This window comes from Notolepis coatsorum (assembly GCF_963971535.1).
Source record: "Notolepis coatsorum genome assembly, chromosome: 1".
NCBI classification, from domain to species: Eukaryota; Metazoa; Chordata; class Actinopteri; order Aulopiformes; family Paralepididae; genus Notolepis; species Notolepis coatsorum.
The window spans coordinates 162,390,431-162,411,844 of NC_140165.1; the positions used below are offsets into that span (position 1 = coordinate 162,390,431).

At 41.7% G+C, this 21,414-nt stretch overlaps 1 protein-coding gene across 2 annotated transcripts in view; it reads left to right on the forward strand.

Annotated features, from left to right (window-relative positions):
- Window positions 1–21,414, forward strand: part of cenpq (centromere protein Q) — a 50,379-nt gene that overhangs the window by 7,570 nt on the left and 21,395 nt on the right. Inside the window, exons 1-4 of one of the 2 annotated variants that reach the window (XM_084326116.1) lie at window positions 7,199–7,294; window positions 11,969–12,095; window positions 15,181–15,249; window positions 18,165–18,294. In XM_084326116.1, the coding sequence (XP_084182242.1) occupies window positions 7,261–7,294; window positions 11,969–12,095; window positions 15,181–15,249; window positions 18,165–18,294 (360 nt within the window). In that variant the 5' untranslated portion in view covers window positions 7,199–7,260. Of the gene's footprint in view, window positions 1–7,198; window positions 7,295–11,968; window positions 12,096–15,180; window positions 15,250–18,164; window positions 18,295–21,414 lie in introns of those variants that run through there. The other variant, XM_084326115.1, reaches the window with a different exon arrangement.

Consider the following 21,414-nt stretch of genomic DNA (forward strand, 5'->3'; position numbering starts at 1 on the left):
CCACTAAAGACTAAAGGTGAGAGAACACATGACTTAACCCACTAAAGAAGACTAAAGGTGAGAGAACACACGACTTAACCCACTAAAGAAGACTAAAGGTGAGAGAACACACCACTTAACCCACTAAAGAAGACTAAAGGTGAGAGAACACACCACTTAACCCACTAAAGGTGAGAGAACACACAACTTAACCCACTAAAGAAGACTAAAGGTGAGAGAACACACCACTTAACCCACTAAAGGTGAGAGAACACACCACTTAACCCACTAAAGAAGACTAAAGGTGAGAGAACACACAACTTAACCCACTAAAGAAGACTAAAGGTGAGAGAACACACGACTTAACCCACTAAAGACTAAAGGTGAGAGAACACACCACTTAACCCACTAAAGAAGACTAAAGGTGAGAGAACACACGACTTAACCCACTAAAGACTAAAGGTGAGAGAACACATGACTTAACCCACTAAAGAAGACTAAAGGTGAGAGAACACACCACTACACCCACTAAAGAAGACTAAAGGTGAGAGAACACACCACTTAACCCACTAAAGGTGAGAGAACACACCACTTAACCCACTAAAGGTGAGAGAACACACAACTTAACCCACTAAAGAAGACTAAAGGTGAGAGAACACACCACTTAACCCACTAAAGGTGAGAGAACACACCACTTAACCCACTAAGGCCATGTCCAGACTAAAACGATTTTGGTCGTTTTAGGCAAAGTATTTGATCGTTTGCATCGTTCTGCCACACGGAACTGCGTTCTGGCAGCCTGAAGACGGTACTTTCTGATACCAGCTCCCAGAGTGTGCAATTCTGAAGACTCCCCCCACTGCGTCACCATCTTTACAAGCGATACGCGTCTTCTCCTGAACCGATGACGCATAGCCCACCTCTCCCTTACCCGCATGTGCAAACTCAGCCAAACATCACCAACCACCGTCGACAACAGATTGACATCTCCCTTAACACTTTGAGTGCCAACGACGCTATATGTCGTTAGTTCATGCCGACCGTTGAGTGCCAGCGACGACAAATAGCGTTTTTTTGTATTTTCTTTTGCGATATTTCATCAATCTAGTCTCACGTTAGTGCTGCAAACTCTCTCTGAGCTCCATTGGGAAAATACCGCCCCTATCGTCTCTCTCCCTGTTGTACTGCACCCCATTGGATTAGACTGAATGAAACTAGGGGTGCACCGATATATCGGTCGGGTATCGGTATCGGCCGATAAGTGCCTTGTTGACTGCTATCGGCCTATCGGCCGATAAGCTCAGATGTGCCGATAGCAGTCGCCGATAAATAACCATCAATTTTTGTAGCGTCAAAAGGCAACCAAAAAAAAGTTCACTTGCGACCTACCTGCACAACGCCCGCCGTCCCCCACACACACACACAAGCTACTGCATCAAAGTTACTTTATGATTAACAAGGCATTCGTTTTGTGGCATTAACGTTATATAGTTAGTGTTACACGGACAATAACATCAGCATATTATTATTACCCATAGCAGCAAGGCATTACTCCGAGTCCGTTCATTAGCTACCGGGAGATGCAAGACTAACGTTACTGGTGAAAATGTGATTTGCGTTGGAATACTCCTTTGCCAACTTGCTGTACTTTGCTTGCAGGTCTGCAGCCATTATTGCTGGATTATGAATAGCCCCAACTTTAGCCAAGGTAACGTTATGGCTAAACCTTTAACAATAGTTAACGCTAGCTTTCGGTTAGCTGTTCAATGCTATTAATAACACAACTCCCCGTCAACACCCTCTCTCGGGAAGATGGCATTTAAGAAAGTATCTGCTGTTAAAATGACACAAACATTCGTTTTGTGGCATTAACGTTATATAGTTAGTGTTACACGTTCAATAACAAGCATATTATTTACCCGAAGATAGCAGTAAACAAGGCATTACTCCGTTAGTCCGTTCATAGCTGAGTTCCATTCCGTTGCTCATTCCGTACCAAACTACCCATTCTGCAATCTGTTAATAAAGTTTTCAACCAGACAAATGTATAGAAAGGCTTTGTTTTATTATAACATTTGTTGCAGTAAAATCATTATGTCTCATTTGGTCATGCTGTGGAGCGCTGGTCGGCGGGCCGGGCAGCTAACGTATACTTGTGCTCTCGCAAACAGAACAATGGCGGCATGCCCGAAAGTAGAAAATGAATAAACGCTTGCCGATTGGTGGTAAGGACAGCAGGAGGTGGGTGCTAGCGGTGTGGCGTAATTGGCCGAATCGACTGTCAATCAAAATGGTTCCATTGCATTGGTTGAAAGCTCTGGTTGAGAGAATAGTATCCCGCTGCAGGCCGCCAGAATGGTTCCATTGCATTGGTTGAAAGCTCTGGTTGAGAAAATAGTATCCCTCTGCAGGCCGCAATACGATACTGGGAGAGAGATAGTGATACCATAAACATATTTCTTGATGTTTCCTTTTTTTAAGTAAGTAAAGAGGCCTACAAATACAAACATACACATACAAATATACAGTAGTTTCATTAAAAATATATATATATTTTTTTTAAATTTAAAAGAAAATTAAAAAAATTACAAATACTTATATACAAATATACAAATATCGGTATCGGTATCGGTATCGGCCGATAGTGTTAGTTGAACAATCGGTATCGGTGGCCAATTTTCATATCGGTGCATCCCTAAATGAAACACATGGGGGGGCAAGCCATCGGAGAGGATCCAAGTCATTGCCGAGCCGCACAACAGCGTGGAATACATATTTCCAGTACCCAGTGCTAGGCCTGTCACGATAACACATTTTGCTGGGCCATTAATTGTCCCAGAAATTATTGCGATAAGTGATATTATTGCGGTTTTGAGAGAATTTCTTTTGAGAAATGTATTTCCCAAAAGTTTTCAATTAACCTTTTTATTATTTTTTACTAATATAATGATAATAGCATAATAATGCAAGGAAGCCGTTTCAAAGTGCAATAAACCTTTATTTACCATTGGAAGACATTTTAAATATCCTAAATTACTACCTAACCAATCAAGATCTGCGATATGAGGTAGCGTCACAAGCAGAGTAACCTCGTTCCCAGTTTTATCTCCGTGAGAGCAATGATAAAACGAGCAGAGAAATGTGTGTGGACAAGAGGCGGGTTGCTAGGTTTACTGTAGGAAGGGGCTTTTAGACTCATGTTTTTTTTTTTGCTTCGAAAAGAGGGACATCCTCTCAATATGCGGGACGCGGGACATTAGGTCAAATGGCTGTGCAGTATACAACCAAAAGCGGGACACCTGGTCACCCTAACTGTGGCTCGCGTTTGTTTACTGTGGCTCGCGGATTATGTGATGGGCAAGCTACTTGGAAAATGTAGTAAGCTACACTACCAGTTACTCTCGATTTAAATATAGCTCAACTACAACAATAGCTATCCCCAGATAAATGTACCAAGCTACACTACAAGCAACATGGCAAAAATAGCTAGCTACATTGGCACAACTTTTTCTTTATCAACTTCATGATCAAGTTTCCACCAAACAAATAGGCAGGCAAAAAATGCTCAGTTTGATTGATTATTATAAAACAAACTGAAAATGGAAACAAGCCCTCTGTCTGGCTTTTTGTGTCATCCTTTTAACATGTACTTGTATTATTAATGTACCTTGCGGTACCATGTACAAAATGTTAATAAAGTATGAGGAAAAAACTGTGGAAACGTAATAAATAAAAGGCAGTGAAACAATAATCAAATAAACACCAAAATCTCTATTGGAATGGAGACTTTTCAGCACAGGATAAACTAGGGATGGGCAAAAATAATCCAGATTGATTGATCACATTATGTACTCGTGGAGGAAAACGCTGTACAAAATAAACGTCTTTTCCGGTGTTTTAGACTTTGCTCTTTTATTTTGAAACCCACCGACCGGAGCGGAAGTATTGTTGTTATTATCCTAGCAGAACCTATGAGCGGACAACTTGTCTCGTCCGGTTCTGTGTTTTTGAGCTAATGATAAAACAAATGTTGAGATTGTTGGTGAACAACTAACTTTAGGCTAGTTTTAATGTTAGCTACTGACGTTAGATGCAGCTACTACAGGCAATCAACGATGAGGAGGAAGCGGCAAAGCCGTATATAATAGAATAGCCCTGTGGTGCATAGGCACGACAGCGCAACTCGAAACTACCTGTTATAATAAATTAATTCATGTTTAACTTGTCCCTGTGTCCATGTCCAGTCCTTTGACTAGCCCCACCCGTTCATTGTAAACAATGATGCATGTAATTGTATTAACGTTATTGTGTGTTGTAGCTATGTTATACATTGTATTTAGTTGGTTAGCTATTTAGCTAATGTTGATAGCATTGAATAGCATCAACGCTAGATCTTTAATCTTTATTTAGCAGTCCAGTTTCTCCGGGCAGTAGCGAGTAACTACTTGGGTCTAAAAATAGCTACACTACAAAGAACGCTACTTGGTTCAAAAGGAGCAATGCTATTGAGAAATGTAGTTAAGCTATGTAGCGTTGCGACTGCCCAACATACGCATGGTGCTCACAGGAGCTCCTGTGCTGTACTCTAGTAACGCCAGCGGCCCGCCTCCCCACACGGAGAGTGACTGACAAGAGGTACTGGTTCCGCCTCATTAAAACAAACACGCAAATGGCAATTAATCGCGCCCGTCAAAATCATTGCATTCATTTTAATTATCGGGCGATAAATTGATTTATTGCTTATCGCGACATGCCTACCCAGCGCTGAATCAATAAACGCGATCGATATTTGAAATGGCGATCAGGAATTGGAATAATCTTTTTGGAGAACATCTGATCTGAGGTAAGGAATCTATTTGACCAGTCTTAGGATAATCAGACCTTTTTTCACAGAGGTGTGTGTGTGTGTGTGTGTGTGTGTGTGTGTGTGTGTGTGTGTGTGTGTGTGTGTGTGTGTGTGTGTGTGTGTGTGTGTGTGTGTGTGTGTGTGTGTGTGTGTGTGTGTGTGTGTGTGTGTGTGTGTGTGTGTGTGTGTGTGTGTGTGTGTGTGTGTGTGTGTGTGTGTGTGTGTGTGTGTGTGTGTGTGTGTGTGTGTGTGTGTGTGTGTGTGCTGATCAGGAAATGAGAGAATCGATTTTTCAGCTCGCTTCTCTAGCGTGCATAAGTACACATATATTATCGATAATCTAGCGGTTATTTGAAAACGATTCATAAATAGGCCGAAAAATTACAATTTTTTTTGTGTATTCCAGAATATTCCAGTAAAGGGCGTTTATCACAGAATCTTTATATTTTCCTGAAACGTTCAAGAAAACGAGGGTTTTTCAAAATGGTATAAAACGGAAATGAACCGATTAAAAAAAACAATCCGTTTTGACAATGTTGACTGCAAACAAGTCATTGATAAGCGACGGCCAGATTAGACACATAGCCATAATTTAAGACATAGTTTATGCGTTCACAAATATGAGAGCGCTATCATTGAAGTGGGTGCTGGCATTCAAGGCGCACCGCATGGCTGGTAATCAAAGTGTTAACAGTGTTACAGAGCTTGATCGGGCTTTTACAGCTAAATGTACTTTTTCTGAAAACCCAAGTAGTAGCCAAGCATACTGTTCCATAGCATACCCCTTCAGTTGATCATGACAAATCCTCTCTTACCTTGACGATTAAAAAGCCTCCATAATGCGGTTAGGTGGCGTAGCGGAGATTGCGTTCGTCACCAACCCCGAAGCTCCGGGGTTGTCACCAGCTTGGCTGGCCGTCTCCACTAATACAATTGGCTGTATTAGAGGGTGGGAGAAGCTGGCGGGGTGGGTCCGGGTCGTTGTAAACAGCGACTCCTACAGTTCGGTCGGGGCGCCTGCTAAGCGCGGATAGGACCTGAGTGGGATAGTGTGATCCTTCCACACGCTACGCCCTCTCAGGGAGGATCCGCGCTGCCAGGTGAAAAGAAGCGGTTGATTGGCTGGACGTGTGTCGGAGGAAGCACGTGGTAGCCTCCACTCTCCCAGATGATCTGACTGTGGGGGGTAAGTGCGTAGCGACCAGGAAGGGATTGGGAATTGGCATACGACTAACATTGGGATGGGAGAAAATCAGAGGAAAATGGAGGGGGAAAAAGATCAATAAAAAAAAAAAAAAAAAAAAAATCCATAATTTAGTAAATAGTATCCCCATGGCATGGTGTTGAGCTGTAGCCAGCAAGCTATGCTATCAATATTAGCTAAATAATTAGCGTCACATAGTCATAGCTGGCCTTTTTCTGAAAACCCAAGCACATATTGTTCCATAGCATACACCTTCAGTTGATCAGGACAAATCCTCTCTTACCTTGATGATTAAAAAGCCTCCATAATTTAGTAAATAAAGCTGTTGCCAGCCAGCTAGCATTGATGCTATTAAAAATGCTATCCACATTAGCTAAATAGCTAACCAACTAAATACAATAGACAGTGGTATCCTGAGGTAACGTTAAACACAGGTAACGTTTGCTAGTCGAAATTACTGGACACACACAGGGACAAGTTAAACATCAATCAATTAATTTATTCCAACAGGTAGTTTGAGCTGCATGTGAGCCGCGGTCTCTCTCCTCTCGAAAAGCACAGAACCGTCCGACACAAGTTAAGCTGCTAGCAGACACTATAAAACTTCCGGTCGGGGGTTTTCAAAATAAAAGAGCTAAAACTGGAAAGACATTTTATTTTGTAAATTTGTGGCACGCACTTATTATCTTGAGACGTTTTCCTTTTTACGGAAACCTTAAAACGAAACGAAAACGAAAAAGATTAAAATCGTTTTAGTCTGGACAAGGCCTAAGACTAAAGGTGAGAGAACAACATCAGGGTTTCCACTCGTCCTGGAAAAAGACTGGAAAAGTCACTAAAATGAGCAAATATCCTGGAAAGATCCATGTTGTCCTGGAATTTTTTTTATTGTATTTTAGCCCCTCACTCAGCTCGCCAATGTAAACCTAGGTGTGTATTTTATTTGAAACTCAACTGTTGGTAGGATTATAGCAGCGCCGTCCAATTTGGGGCCAAGTTTGTTCCCCGCTCCCTTTTGTTTTGGTCCACCATAGTTGTTACGTTCCAGCATGTGGCTGTTGTATGTTGTTTGTACTTTTGTGTCTCTCCCCCCCCTTCTCTCTCTCTCACTCCACCTGCTGCTACTCTGATCCAGGTTCCTGTCATTCATCAAGACACTAATTGGAAACCAGTCATCCCAGCCATCAATCACAGTTGACCAATCAGAGGCCCTCCTCTTGTTTTAAAACCCATGTGGCACTTCCTGTTTCTCCCCTTGGCTAAATGTTTGTATGTGACGTTAGCCAACTCGGTAAAAGTGTATGTTTGTGTGTGTGTGTTGGGAATAGGGAGGTGTAGTCTGACGTCACTGGTTGTTCCACCCGTATAGGGATTTATCATTGGGGAAATGGATTATCGGCTATTGTAACAATTCTGCTCCATGGAAATTGAAAAGCTTTCCATTTTTGCACAAAATGAGTTCCCTTCTATCACTAACATTATTGTTTAAGCATTTTTGGTTGAAATAAAATTTGGCGATTTATTTTTTATGATTAATTGTGAATATTTTCATGTTGTGCTATAGATTGTGGATGAATAAGCACAGAAAGATACACCATGCAAATGTTACTGCTTTATTTGTTTTAAACGAGATGATTTAGAAATGGGCAATGGGGAAATACATTGCGTTGGACAGAGGGTGGAACACGAAAAACGGCAATGACGTAACCACTACACCTCCCTATTGGAGCAGGTAAGGGGCCCAATACATTTGGTGCTTTAAACCAAGAGGAGGGCCAACTGGTCAACTGGTGCTTTGATTGATGGCTGGGATGATTGATTGATTGATTGAAAACTTTCATTAACAGATTGCAGAATGGGTACAGTATAGTACAACTCAATACACACAATTGGTAACACTTTGGACGCCAGACCCGGTGATAGTCGGGTTAAGGGGCCTTTCTCACTCACCCATTCGGTTCCGTACCGTTCCGTTCTGGTCCGTTCCGAGATCTGATGCGACCTCCCCCCCCCCTCTCCCCCCTCTAGTTTGTGTACACACTCAGTCTTGGTGCGCTCTGGGTTTTGTTTACGGTTTGCGTTTTGAGCTTGTAAGCTTGCCGTAGGCGATGATGTCACGCTCGAAAATGTAAACAGGAAGAGTTTAACACACGTGGAGACTGGATGCTGATATAAAATAAACAAATAACCAATAAATATGAAGTTACATTTGAACCTCTGTTGTCAAGCCTTGTCAATATAACCCACCCCCTTTTCTCACGAATGGATGGTGTTGTAGAGTTCGCTTTTGAGCGTTTCCCAGGGCTAACGCTAAGCTAACGGCTAACGCTAGTTAGCTTAGCCTAGTACTAGTCTAGTATAGCCACTGTAGCATTTATTTTTCAGCAAAGAACGTGCAATAAACAAAACGGATACATTCACTGTGTGTTCTGCCTCTCATTTGTTGATGAAACAAAACTAACATCAACACAATTGAACACCAAAAGCGGAGTTTAGTCTAATCGGTGCTGATTTTGTTAGCTTACATGCTAACGTGAATGGAATATGCCAGTATAATAGTATAGCATTGTGGCAAACGCTAAGCTAACGGCTAACGCTAGTTAGCTTAGCCTGTTCAGCAGCTAACATTATCCCATCGCTCGTGGCAATTATATTGCATGTCATTGATCTACTGGTCGACCACGGCCGACTGGTTGGGCACCACTGGTCTAATAGAAATAAATGCATTCGAACAAGAAACCAATGTATAGACATAGCATGGCAAACAAAATTGCCAGGCCTAATGCGAGCCAGGGAAGTGCTGTGCGTTGTAACGTGGCTTCATGTTTTCATCCACTGAGCTGTGAGGCTCCACATGCTTGTTTTTGGTTGAGGTCTGAACTCTCAAATTGCCCATAAATATCGTTTTTGTGGGTATTGTCCAGTTGTTGCTGTGTGGTTTTATCTGCCCAAAATTCAAGCAAGCATGAAAAGCATTACAGTAACGACGTTGTGTGTGTCACTCCCACTGGCCCGCACCCGAGACCACCTATTTCAAGCGTCCCAGGTTCAGCGGGGGGGTAGTACGAATCAGCGCCGCTTCGCACCCAAAAGGGGTGTGTCCGTCTGAGTGAGAACACTCCCCCCCATCCCCGGGGGCGCTGATTCGACCCCGAATGTTGAGTGAGAAAGGCCCCTAACTCGCCGACGCTTGGGCGCCAAACCCGAGTATAGTCGGGTTTTCATCGTTATTTCTTTTATTCGATATTTCCATTCATTACAGGCACACAGACATCTGGGTTAACATGGGGAATCATTCTGAGAATGCCAATGTGCAATACCGGCCGCATCCACCCAGGTGGCAGTATCGAGCACCCTTTGAAACATGATATCATGGCCTATGGGTCGATCAGAGGTCTCCGGTCGGATTTCTATTGGTCGGGCAAGGGGACCGGTTGTCCCGATCAGATTGAGAAGCGTGAATTGCTCCCGGTCCATGATGTGTGGCGGATTATGTTGGCGACACGATCGACACCAATACTGGGACTCGCGATCAGATAATTGGAATATTCTTTTTGGGGTACATCCTAGTGAAGGTAAGGCCTATATCGTATCAATCCTGCTGTGATCCAACCATGATTTCACTTCGATCATATGTGTGTATTTTACTCCACAACGTGTGCCGTTGGTGACGATCAAAGCATCAAAAAAATCCCCCCCCCCACCCTTTCATGCATTCATGATGAAACATAATACCGATAATATAGATGTGATTTCAAAATAGTGTGTACAGGTGAGAAATGGCAAAGTTTTTAGTGAATTGCACGTATTGCTGCACGTTTTCTGGGATTAGACAGGATTATTTTAAAACTATAGTCATATTCACCACGGTATAAAACGGGAATGTATGGATGAAAGAATTATTTCTTTAACACATATTGAACGATAGATAGTCGATGTCAAATGGTCCATAGTATTGTATAATATAGCCACGTGTTCCTATACTTTAGAGCGTCACGCTTTTAACAACACATCACGCATATCGCTGCGGCGTCCAAAGTGTTAAGGGTATGCAGACCAGAGAAAGACTATCGTCTTGTTTACATCAGGGTCCCCCATTTTCAATTCATAATGGCTGGCTGGTTTCCAATTAGTGTCTTGATGAATGACCGGAACCTGGATCAGAGTAGCAGGTGGAGTGAGTGAGTGAGAGAGAGAGAGAGAAGGGGGGAGATACAAAAGTACAATCAACATACAACAGACACATGCTGGAATGTAACAATGGTGTTTGACAAGCTCATGCATATTCTGCTCTGATTTAAAGTGCTGTAAATTACTACTGTAATGACTACAAAACGTACATTTTGTGATGTAGGTGTAGCAGTCACCTGTAATGAATGTGAGACATTTCATCATGAACCCTGCATCATTAACACTTTGGATGCCAGCGACGCGTTTTGTCGTTAGTTCATGCCGACCTATGAATGCCACCAACGCTATATAGCGTTTGTCGTATTTTTTTTTATTGGCGATTTGAATTCATATAAAATTTTCATCAATCGAGCCTCAGGTTAGTGCTGCAGAGTCTCTCTGAGCTCAATTGGGAAGATACCGCCCCCTATCGTCTCTCCCTGTGTAACTGCACCCCATTAGTTTAGACTGATGGGGGGGGGGGGGGGGGGCAGTTTCCTCATTTAAAGGGGACATGTACTATAAATGTCATTTTTCAGTCTCTAGCATTGTATTATAGTAATAGGAGTTCGTATCAATGTGTTTTAGTGTCTAAATACCATATTGGCGGATTGCTCTGATTCAGCTCAGATAATTTCCTCCTCCAGTAAATCAGGCCATCCTGATTTGAAGGCCTGAGTCACGTCATTCAGGCTCTGGGTGGCAGACAGTGATGTGATTGGCTCTGTGGTTGTAGCTAATGCCCGCCCACATTCTACCTAGACTGACTACACACAGCGAGTGGAAACCAGCCACTTCCTCATACTTGCAGACTGTGTGGACTCACTCAAAGTGCTTATGGGCGGAGCCAGGCCATAACAGCCTGAAATCTTGAAGCTGGAAAATGATGGTTTTGAGTACTTGATTAGAAATATAAAACAATGAATTTTTTTGAAAAAAACCTTACAGATGTCTTCAATAGACTAACAGGAATTGTGTAAAGTTGCCCAAATAGTGCTAGGAATAGCAGTACATGTCCCCTTTAACTTTTCCGTCAAGCCAACTGAAGAGACCCAAGTTGATCGCCGACCCCAGAACAGCGTGGATTATGTATTTCCAGCACCCAACGCTGAATCAATAAACGCGATCGATATTTGGAATGGCGATCAGGAATTGGAATAATCTTTTTGGATAACATCTGATCTGAGGTAAGGAATCTATTTTACCAGTCTTGGGATAATCAGAGCTTTTTTCACAGATATATCAACGTGTGCCATATGTGTGTGTGTGTGCCGCTGATCAGGAAATGAGAGAATCGATATTTCAGCCTGCTTCTATAGCGTGCATAAGTACACATACTATCGATAATCTAGCGTTTATTTGAAAACGATTCATAAATAGGCCGAAAAATGACAACGTTTTTGTGTATGCCAGAATATTCCAGTAAATGCCGTTTATCACGGAATCTTTATATTTTCCTGAAAAACGAGGGCTTTTTAAAATTCTATAAAACGGAATTGAAGCGATTAAAAAAACAATCCGTTTTGACAATGTTGACTGCAAACAAGTCATTGATAAGCGACGGGCAGATTAGACACATAGCCATAATTTAAGACAGAGATTATGCGTTCACAGCGCTATCATTGAAGTGGGTGCTGGCATTCAGCCAGGTAAGTACGACACCCCCTGGTGGCTCTGAAAGTGTTAAAAAAGGAGGAATAAAACGGGTTTACCAGCCGACCGGTAAATTATATAATTTGTTTTATTATGCATCTCTGTTTTCTGAGTAGTAGCAGGGGCATCTTCAACCTCTGGAAAGGTCAAAGGTCCTAGAAAGGTCAGAGGTCAAGATAAATGGATGCCTATGCCAAAGTCCTCCATCACAGCTCTACAGAATGTACTGGACCTATCGATACTGTGAGTGACCCCACTTGCACTTCAACACTGTGCGTTGTGGTAATGTTTATATATATTATTTTATTATTATAATAACTCATGAACTACACATCTCTGTTCCATAACTCTGTATATCCTGTTACATTTTACACCAGTAGAGATCCAGTCATGACCAGCCAAGTGGTTTGTTGTGCATATTTAAATGTATTTGTACATTTCTCTACCTACCTAGTAGTACCTACCTACTCGTACTAGTTGCGCTGCTGGCTTACTGACTTACTACTAGGGCTGACCTTCGAAGCTTTTTTTGGCCGTCGAAGCTTCGGGGCCGAGATTCGATTTTAATTCGAAGCTTCAAGATAAATGTTTTCTTATGTTGTGGGACTTGTACAGCACTTTGGTCAACTGTGTTGTTTTTAAATGTGCTCTATAAATAAAGTGGATTGGATTAATTAATTAAATTAATAATGAGTCGGGAGCTGCGCTGCCTGGGCGGCGGGCGGCCGGGTAGTGCAGAGGACTAAGCGTCTGTCTACCACCACAGAGACAGTGGGATCTAATCCAGCTGTGGTGCTTCCGGGTTGGCCGACCGTCCATAGTAACACAATTGGCAGTGGTGGGAAACCCGGCGAGGTTGGGTCCCGGTCGTTGTAAACAGCGACTCCTACAGTTCAGTCGGGGCGCCTGCACAGCAAGGGAAGGATCTGAGAGAGGTAGTGTGATCCTTCCACACGTTACTCTTCCAGTGAGAGTCCGCGCTGCCAGGTGAAAAGAAGCGGACCGACGGTAGGGGGTAGAGTGCGCAACGACCAGGAAGGGGATTGGGAATTGGCATAACGACTAACATTGGGATGGGAGAAAAACGGAAAAAAAGGAGGAAAAAGATAATAATAAAAAAAACAAAGAGGCAGAGTTAATGAGGCCGCGCTGCCAGGTGAAAAGAAGCTGACCGACGGTAGGGGGTAGAGTGCGCAATGACCAGGAAGGGGATTGGGAATTGGCATAACGACTAACATTGGGATGGGAGAAAAAAAGGAGGAAAAAGATAATAATAAAAAAAACAGAGGCAGAGTTAATGAGGCGTATGCCGTTTGTTGCATTGTAGGCGCAAGATTTTGCAGGTGGGAGGGAAAAAAAGAAATGTATAAAATTTATATTTTCTTTAAATTATATATATTTTTAATTTTGTATTGATCTTTTTCCCCACTTTTTCCGTACTTTTTCTCCCATCCCAATGTTAGTCGTTATGCCAATTCCCTTCCTGGTCGTTGCGCACTTACCCCCTACCGTCGGTCTGGGAGGGTGAAGACTACCACACGCTTCCTCCGACACATGTGGAGTCAACCAACCGCTTCTTTTCACCTGACAGCGAGGACTCTCACTGGGGGAGTGTAACGTGTGGGAGGATCACACTACCTCCCCCAGTTCCCTTCCTTGCTGAGCAGGCGCCCCGACCGACCTGTAGGAGTCGCTGTTTACAACGACCAGGATACACACCCCACCGGCTTCCCACCCGCTAACACTGCCAATTGTGTTAGTATGGACGACCGACCAAGCCGGAGGTACCGCTGACAGCTGGATTCGATCCCAGTGTCTCTGCGGTGGTACATAATAATAATAATAATAATACTATAACTATGTACATACATCTGATTAGCACTATTACTTAGTAGTACTAATTTATGCTATACCCAGTTTAATCACTTGTCCATTGTATATTACTATTGCACTTTACTGTTACATTTGCACTATTATACTAAACATGTAAAGGTAACGAAATTTGGTAGCGATTGATCTAGAGTGGATCAGTACTCTGTAGTACCCATGTAATTCGGTTGGTACCCTTAAAAGTACAGAGTTCGGTACCCAACCCTAATTACGACCACAGCTACACAAAACATTACAATCTGCTTCATTTAGCAGTGTTTTTATAATCAAGTATATTAACAGTTTTAGTGCTACAACCTGCACTAGAACCAGAATCTCAAACCGAAACCATGTCCTTGTTAGTATCGTGGTCCGTATCCCCGCCTGTCACGTGTAAGACTGGGGTTTGATTCCCCGACGGGGAGACTTGTTACTTTCTTAAATTCCCCCAAGGGGATCAATAAAGGAATATCTTATCTTATCTTAAAAGGAACAAGATGTGGAACAAAAACACCAAAAACAATTCCAGAGGAATAATAGAACATGTTCCCTCACAGATCTATGTTGTTGATGAATAATAGAACATGTTCCCTCACAGATCTATGTTGTTGATGAATAATAGAACGTGTTCCCTCACAGATCTATGTTGTTGATGAATAATAGAATGTGTTCTCTCACAGATCTATGTTGTTGATGAATAATAGAATGTGTTCTCTCACAGATCTATGTTGTTGATGAGTAATAGAACATGTTCCCTCACAGATCTATGTTGTTGATGAATAATAGAATGTGTTCTCTCACAGATCTATGTTGTTGATGAATAATAGAACATGTTCCCTCACAGATCTATGTTGTTGATGAATAATAGAATGTGTTCTCTCACAGATCTATGTTGTTGATGAGTAATAGAATGTGTTCCCTCACAGATCTATGTTGTTGATGAATAATAGAATGTGTTCTCTCACAGATCTATGTTGTTGATGAATAATAGAATGTGTTCTCTCACAGATCTATGTTGTTGATGAGTAATAGAATGTGTTCCCTCACAGATCTATGTTGTTGATGAATAATAGAATGTGTTCTCTCACAGATCTATGTTGTTGATGAGTAATAGAATGTGTTCTCTCACAGATCTATGTTGTTGATGAATAATAGAATGTGTTCTCTCACAGATCTATGTTGTTGATGAGTAATAGAATGTGTTCCCTCACAGATCTATGTTGTTGATGAATAATAGAATGTGTTCTCTCACAGATCTATGTTGTTGATGAATAATAGAATGTGTTCTCTCACAGATCTATGTTGTTGATGAGTAATAGAATGTGTTCCCTCACAGATCTATGTTGTTGATGAATAATAGAATGTGTTCTCTCACAGATCTATGTTGTTGATGAATAATAGAATGTGTTCTCTCACAGATCTATGTTGTTGATGAGTAATAGAATGTGTTCCCTCACAGATCTATGCTCGTCCTGAAACAGAAGCACAAACAGGAAACGCAAAAGCATCTCAACATATTGAAAGACGGGTGCGTAAATATGATCATTACATATAACCTGTGAGAACTCAAGGAACCTGTGGTGGTGAGATGTGAAGAGGCAGCACAATCTCACTGGGTTATGGATGGATGGATAGATAGATAGAATATATATTTCCTTTATCTATTTTTTTGTTCTCACTTTTTTCTGTATTTTTCTCCCATCCCAATTTAGTCGTTATGCCAATTCCCTTCCTGGTCGTTGCGCGCATTGCCCCACTGTCGGCCTAGGGAGGGTGAAGACTACCACATGCCTCCTCCGATACATGTGGAGTCAGCCAGCCGCTTCTTTTCACCTGACAGCGAGGAGTCTCACTGGGGGAATGTAACGCATGCGGAGGTTCACGCCCCGATCCCCTCCCTGCTGAACAGGCGCCCCGACCGACCAGTAGGAACCGCAGTTTACAACGAGCAGGACACACACATACCCCGCCGGCTTTTGTGTTAGTAGGGACGACTGACCAAGCCGGAGGTACCGCTGACTGCTGGATTCGAACCCAGAGTCTCTGCGGTGGTAGGCGAGTGCATTCTCCACTGCGCTACCCAGCCGCCCACATAGATCGATTTTTGTATTTTTATTTAAGTCATTAACTCATTCCCGGCCAACCACATATACATATGTGTTTGCTCGCCAACCGTTCAGCGCCATAAACGTATATATACGTTTTTGGATCTTTATTTCTTTTATTCGATTTTTTTTATTCATTTCAGGCACACAGACCTCAGGGTTACCATAGGGAATCATTCTGAAATCGCTAGAGTGCAATAACAGCCGCATCCTGCTAGGTGGCAGTATCGCCCCCACCCTTTGAAACCTTTTTTTCACACCCGGTGTTACATTTAATTCCCTCCGGGTGCAGTATTTTGGGTCAGGCGAGTCTAGCGGTTCACCCGATCACATTGAAATGCGTCCAATGCCCCTGATGCATGTGTTGTGCCGGATTATGTTGGGGACACGATGGACACCAATACTGGAAATCGCGATCAGACAATTGGAATATTCTTTTTGGGATACCTCCTAGTAAAGGTAAGGGCTATATGACATCAATCCTACTTTGATCCAACCATGATTTCACATCGATCGCAACGATCATATTTAACGTACTCCAAAACGTATGCCGTTGGTGACGATCAAACCATAAAGCAGAATTCACGTAGCGCCCTATAACTCAGCTTTTCAGGAATTAGCCCGGATCACTCCTAAACTATACAATATTCACCACGGTATAACACGCGAACGTACATGAAAAAATCTATTCTTTTTCACATGTTGAACGATGGATAGTTGATGTCAAATGAGCCATAGTATTGTCTCCATAGCTATAATATAGAATATAGATATAGCCCTGCAAACACCGCCACGCATTCCTATCTCTTAGAGCGGTGGCACAGTAGGAACAAAGATGGCTAGACCCGCCGGCGCTGAAAGAGTTAAGTAATTATTTTAAGAACAAATTCTTATTTACAATTGCGACCTGGCAAAAGGCACACAGCCTTTTGAGGGATAGGGGGCATGGGGTAAAATAAATACAAGATAGATGGATAGATAGATAGATAGATAGATAGATAGATAGATAGATAGATAGATAGATAGATAGATAGATAGATAGATAGATATCAGTACCACAGTACAAATGTCCAGTAAATATCCTAACCCAATAATACACGAGACCCTCTTCTTGGGACCAAGTAAGGTTTCGTCGATAATCCAATGTACAGTTACCCCACCCCGCCTACCCAAGCCAACCCACCCAACCACCTCCAATGTACAGTTTCCCACCCCCCCCTACACCCCAACTACCCAACCTCCTCCAATGTACAGTTTCTTCGTCAAATGTATATACTCTCTTTTTTAGACACTTTTTGTATCACAAACAATACTGTATTTGTAAATCTGGTATGTCATAAATGTATAGATGTAGCAGTACTGTCTATCTGTATGTCATGTGTGTCATATATGTTATGATGAATTGAAAATGGGGGACCCTGATGTAAACAAGACGAAAGTCTTTCTCTGGTCTGCATCCCCTTAACAATTGTGTGTATTGAGCTGTACTGTATTGTACCCATTCTGCAATCTGTTAATAAAATTTTCAATCAATCAATCAATCAATCAATACAAGAGAACCAAAATATCTGTTGCAACTTCATCTTTCAACCAAGGTGCGTGAACTGGAAAAACTCTGGAGCAACTCTTTGGATAAGTCGCTTTGGATAAAAGCGTCAGGGAGTGTGTGTGTGTGTGTGTGTGGGGGGAGGGGGGGGCAGCTCTTCCAGAGGGGGGGTGGAAAGGAAAGTTACTATGAGCTGTAACCACAGCTGAGCAATATAAACAGAATATCATGTTGAGATTATTTCAGCAGATACCGCAACAATATAACTTGGAATATAATTTCACTTTCAGAGTTTAAAATCTACTCCACTAATTTACATCTACATTTCCTTTTTGTGTAGTTTGAAATCATTTCCGGGTTGTGTGAATACATACCTGTTATAATGTGTTTCATAATTTGCTAATGTAGTCCTACTGTAGCTACACCATGAAAGCTACATTGAATAATAATTAGATTACATGGTAGCATGGCAGTAATTCATTTTCTTTTTCATATTTAATCTTTTTTTCATATTTCTTTATGTCGATACTTGGCGTCACTGTATCAGTATAATATCGGCATGCATAATGCAATATATTGCTGTATCGTCTAGTGTGATAGTAAAGGGTTAACCTTCTGTAGTGTGGTAGTGAAAGGGTTAACTAACATGATGTCGTGTGGCAGTGAAAGGGTTAACCGTTTGGTAGTGCGGCAGTGAAAGGGTTAAAGCTGTGATGCTCACCCCAGTGTATTTATTTTCCCCAAGGGGATCAATAAAGGAATAGCTTATCTTATCTTATCATATCATTCCAGGTTTCTCGCTGAATGTGCACAGCTCAAAGTTCCCGTCCAGAGGCTGAAAGACGCAGCATATTCCTCTGGCCAGCATCAGGAAGAGACCAGGAAGTCACTGGTTGTGCAGAAGACTCTGAGAAAGCTAGTGGTGAGAGACAGACGGGTCCTATCCAGACTGGTAACAAATCTGTCACAGATTATACTGTTTTCTTTCCTGTAATGATTGTCATCATCCATTGGATCACTCGTTAGATCAGTTAGTTTTGCTTCCCAAACATACATACTGTAATTGTGTACTATGTTTGAGTAAAACACATTATAAATTAGTGATATTTAGCTTCTTTGTGGAAAAAATATTTTAAAATGTATTAATTTATACCACATTTAGCTCAGAGCTCGCATTGTGATTGGCTGCCAAAGTCTCATGACAATGCTCTCTTTGGAATTCCTCACGCCTAAACCATCACTCCGCTGGGTTTACATTAAATCATCACTGGGTTTACATTAAACCATCACTGGGTTTACATTAAACCATCACTGGGTTTACATTAAACCATCGCTGGGTTTACATTAAACCATCGCTGGGTTTACATTAAACCATCACTGGGTTTACATTAAACCATCGCTGGGTTTACATTAAACCATCGCTGGGTTTACATTAAACCATCACTCCGCTGGGTTTACATTAAACCAACACTGGGTTTACATTAAACCATCACTGGGTTTACATTAAACCATCACTCCGCTGGGTTTACATTAAACCATCGCTGGGTTTACATTAAACCATCACTCCGCTGGGTTTACATTAAACCAACACTGGGTTTACATTAAACCATCACTGGGTTTACATTAAACCATCGCTGGGTTTACATTAAACCATCACTCCGCTGGGTTTACATTAAACCATCACTGGGTTTACATTAAACCATCGCTGGGTTTACATTAAACCATCACTCCGCTGGGTTTACATTAAACCATCACTGGGTTTACATTAAACCATCACTGGGTTTACATTAAACCAACACTGGGTTTACATTAAACCATCACTGGGTTTACATTAAACCATCACTGGGTTTACATTAAACCAACACTGGGTTTACATTAAACCAACACTGGGTTTACATTAAACCATCACTGGGTTTACATTAAACCATCACTCCGCTGGGTTTACATTAAACCATCACTGGGTTTACATTAAACCATCACTCCGCTGGGTTTACATTAAACCATCGCTGGGTTTACATTAAACCATCACTCCGCTGGGTTTACATTAAACCATCGCTGGGTTTACATTAAACCAACACTGGGTTTACATTAAACCATCACTCCGCTGGGTTTACATTAAACCATCACTGGGTTTACATTAAACCATCGCTGGGTTTACATTAAACCATCGCTGAGTTTACATTAAACCATCGCTGGGTTTACATTAAACCATCACTGGGTTTACATTAAACCATCGCTGGGTTTACATTAAACCATCACTCCGCTGGGTTTACATTAAACCATCACTGGGTTTACATTAAACCATCACTCCGCTGGGTTTACATTAAACCATCGCTGGGTTTACATTAAACCATCGCTGGGTTTACATTAAACCAACACTGGGTTTACATTAAACCAACACTGGGTTTACATTAAACCATCACTGGGTTTACATTAAACCATCGCTGGGTTTACATTAAACCATCACTTGGTTTACATTAAACCATCACTCCACTGGGTTTACATTAAACCAACACTGGGTTTACATTAAACCATCACTGGGTTTACATTAAACCATCGCTGGGTTTACATTAAACCATCACTGAGTTTACATTAAACCAACACTGGGTTTACATTAAACCATCACTTGGTTTACATTAAACCAACACTGGGTTTACATTAAACCATTGCTGGGTTTACATTAAACCATCACTTGGTTTACATTAAACCATCACTCCGCTGGGTTTACATTAAACCATCACTGGGTTTACATTAAACCATCACTGGGTTTACATTAAACCATCGCTGGGTTTACATTAAACCATCGCTGGGTTTACATTAAACCATCACTCCGCTGGGTTTACATTAAACCAACACTGGGTTTACATTAAACCATCGCTGGGTTTACATTAAACCATCACTCCGCTGGGTTTACATTAAACCATCACTGGGTTTACATTAAACCATCACTCCGCTGGGTTTACATTAAACCAACACTGGGTTTACATTAAACCAACACTGGGTTTACATTAAACCATCACTGGGTTTACATTAAACCATCACTCCGCTGGGTTTACATTAAACCAACACTGGGTTTACATTAAACCATCGCTGGGTTTACATTAAACCATCACTCCGCTGGGTTTACATTAAACCATCACTGGGTTTACATTAAACCATCGCTGGGTTTACATTAAACCATCGCTGAGTTTACATTAAACCATCGCTGGGTTTACATTAAACCATCACTGGGTTTACATTAAACCATCGCTGGGTTTACATTAAACCATCACTCCGCTGGGTTTACATTAAACCATCACTGGGTTTACATTAAACCATCACTGGGTTTACATTAAACCATCGCTGAGTTTACATTAAACCATCGCTGGGTTTACATTAAACCAACACTGGGTTTACATTAAACCATCGCTGGGTTTACATTAAACCATCGCTGGGTTTACATTAAACCAACACTGGGTTTACATTAAACCAACACTGGGTTTACATTAAACCAACACTGGGTTTACATTAAACCAACACTGGGTTTACATTAAACCATCGCTGGGTTTACATTAAACCATCACTTGGTTTACATTAAACCATCACTCCGCTGGGTTTACATTAAACCATCACTGGGTTTACATTAAACCATCACTCCACTGGGTTTACATTAAACCATCACTGGGTTTACATTAAACCATCGCTGTGTTTACATTAAACCATCACTGGGTTTACATTAAACCAACACTGGGTTTACATTAAACCAACACTGGGTTTACATTAAACCATCACTGGGTTTACATTAAACCATCACTCCGCTGGGTTTACATTAAACCAACACTGGGTTTACATTAAACCATCGCTGGGTTTACATTAAACCATCGCTGAGTTTACATTAAACCATCGCTGGGTTTACATTAAACCATCACTGGGTTTACATTAAACCATCGCTGGGTTTACATTAAACCATCACTCCGCTGGGTTTACATTAAACCATCACTGGGTTTACATTAAACCATCACTGGGTTTACATTAAACCATCGCTGAGTTTACATTAAACCAT